This window comes from Coenobita brevimanus, chromosome 83, assembly GCF_032717465.1.
Source record: "Coenobita brevimanus isolate Jiangsu-jjx chromosome 83, ASM3271746v2, whole genome shotgun sequence".
Taxonomy (NCBI): Eukaryota; Metazoa; Arthropoda; class Malacostraca; order Decapoda; family Coenobitidae; genus Coenobita; species Coenobita brevimanus.
The window spans coordinates 14,758,812-14,761,311 of record NC_137036.1 but is presented as its reverse complement, the minus strand read 5'-3'; the positions used below and the strand labels follow the sequence as shown (position 1 = coordinate 14,761,311).

The 2,500-nt window shown below is 45.2% G+C and overlaps 1 protein-coding gene across 1 annotated transcript in view; it reads right to left on the bottom strand.

Moving 5' to 3' along the window:
* LOC145409941 (uncharacterized) overlaps positions 1-2,500 on the bottom strand; it is a 217,554-nt gene that overhangs the window by 7,443 nt on the left and 207,611 nt on the right. Inside the window, exon 13 of the mRNA XM_080280201.1 lies at positions 38-244. Within this exon, the coding sequence (XP_080136327.1) occupies positions 38-244 (207 nt within the window). The remainder of the gene's footprint in view (positions 1-37; positions 245-2,500) is intronic.

Sequence of the window (2,500 nt, the reverse complement as noted above, 5' to 3'; positions counted from 1 at the left end):
CACAAAAATAAATTTAACATGTTCACAATATACTGACGCGTCATGTCAATAGAGACGGTGGTGGTGGCTGGCTGGGTGGTGTTGGTGTTGCTCGCGAGGCAGGTCAAGCGACGGCCTAGGTCAGCACGGGTCAGAGGGGTCAGGGTGAGCTCGTTGGTGACCCCCTTACCCCTTGGGCCCGTGGTGTAGGTCTGGTCAATTACTTTTGAGCCCTCGTGCCACACCACAGCCGCTGGAGGCCAACCTGTTGATGAAAGAGTCAGAAGTGTGAGAATACTAGAGACAGGACGCATCAAAGGATACCTCGTTCACTGTCCCGTTTTTTGACTCTACTGGGCTTTATAACACACACACACACACACACACACACACACACACACACACACACACACACACACACAGACGAGGCAAGAACGGGGAGGGGGGGGGGGATGGCGAGTTGGAAAGGGGGTGGAAGGGGAAATTGGTAAGATTACGAGCAAGTCCATCTTTCAGGCTGAAGTTGCCCTCCTCTTGCAGTCCACCTTTTGAGCGATGGGTAGGGAGCTGAGGGACGTTTGTATAGCCAGGCAGTGGATCCGACCATTTTAATCAGTGCCACCACGAGAAGGGGTCCTCACCAGCACTAGTGAATAAATGCAACCGTGGGAGACAACGCTGCTACGGTACAGACCAAGCGCTTAAACTTTACTGAGAAATAAAAGAGAGGCTGAAGTATAACGAAAAATATTAGACAGCTGAGACTCGAAAGACAGACAGGGAAAGAACTCAGAGGAAATTAAGGAAAAGTTGGAGAGGCAATATTGGAGAACGAAAGAGTCTGAGGCTGTAAATAACTAGAAATGAAAACAAAACAAGCGGACAGTGTGTTATTATTATTATTATTATTATTATTATTATTATTATTATTATTACACTCTTTGCACACTACTGTTTAAATACTGCCTTTTCACACTGCTCTTCTCCCTACTAATGCTTTCACCCCACTTTTTGCACACTACTGTTTGCACCCTACTGTTCTCACACTGTTGTTTACCATACTACTGCTTACATATTATAGGTTGCACACTAATTGAAATACTACTCTACACACTATTCTGCATTCTGTTTTCATTTCACCTTTCCTTCTTCAAACGACTTTTCTTGCATACTGCTCTAACTGTGCCGCCATGAGCAATATTTAGCAGCTATTCCACTGCCTCCTGTGACAATGAAAGGCATTACGTGAGCTCTTTTCACCGTGATGGCGTTATGAAGCACACAATAAGCGAATATGAAGGTAGGATACGCTCTGTTGTTTGGGGAGGGATGAGAAATATTTAAGAAGGACACAATACTGGATGAAGACTATAGGCGAACTTCATTTTCAAACTTTACTATCAAAACCTTCGTCCACCGTTTCAAGATGTACAGAAGCAAATGTTTATGACGCTTATAGGAATATGCACCACTCCACCAGCTCGTAACTCAGGCATAACGTATTCAAAAGCAGACTTACACGCAATACACTTTCGCCCCACAGCCCTGCCTAACTCCTGGGAAGCACCAGATATTTCCCTAGCGAGAGGCACTTTCTTGTTATTAGGCTTTCAACATGCACTCCAAGATATGCATGATTTCTTCTTGATGTAGTGCTGCTTACTTCTTCCTTCGCCTTTATCATTCTTTATCTGTGTCTGCCCTCCTCTCTTCCTATTTCTCACCATCATCCACTCTCTTGATGTAGTGCTGCCTACTTCTTCCTTCACCTTTATCATTCTTTATCTGTGTCTGCCCTCCTCTCTTCCTGTTTCTCACCATCATCCACTCTCTTGATGTAGTGCTGCCTACTTCTTCCTTCGCCTTTATCATTCTTTTTCTGTGTCTGCCCTCCTCTCTTCCTGTTTCTCACCATCATCCACTCTCTTGATGTAGTGCTGCCTACTTCTTCCTTCGCCTTTATCATTCTTTATCTGTGTCTGTCCTCCTCTCTTCCTATTTCTCACCATCATCCACTCTCTTGATGTAATGCTGCCTACTTCTTCCTTCGCCTTTATCATTCTTTATCTGTGTCTGCCCTCCTCTCTTCTTATTTCTCACCATCATCCACTCTCTTGATGTAGTGCTGCCTACTTCTTCCTTCGCCTTTATCATTCTTAATCTGTGTCTGCCCTCCTCTCTTCCTATTTCTCACCATCATCCACTCTCTTGATGTAGTGCTGCCTACTTCTTCCTTCACCTTTATCATTCTTTATCTGTGTCTACCCTCCTCTCTTCCTATTTCTCACCATCATCCACTTTCTTGATGTAGAGCTGCCTACTTCTTCCATTACCTTCTTATAACCGAATAACAAGGTCATGAGGGGCCTACTATGGTGTACCCTTATTAATAGGGTGGAGGGACGCAAATGCGGCATCCATCCGGGAACCAAACCTCAACACTCCTCCCCGCGCTGTCTGCCTAAAGGAAACAGTTCACTGCACGGGCCGGCCCTGCAGGAACGATTTCTTGGCTGTGGTT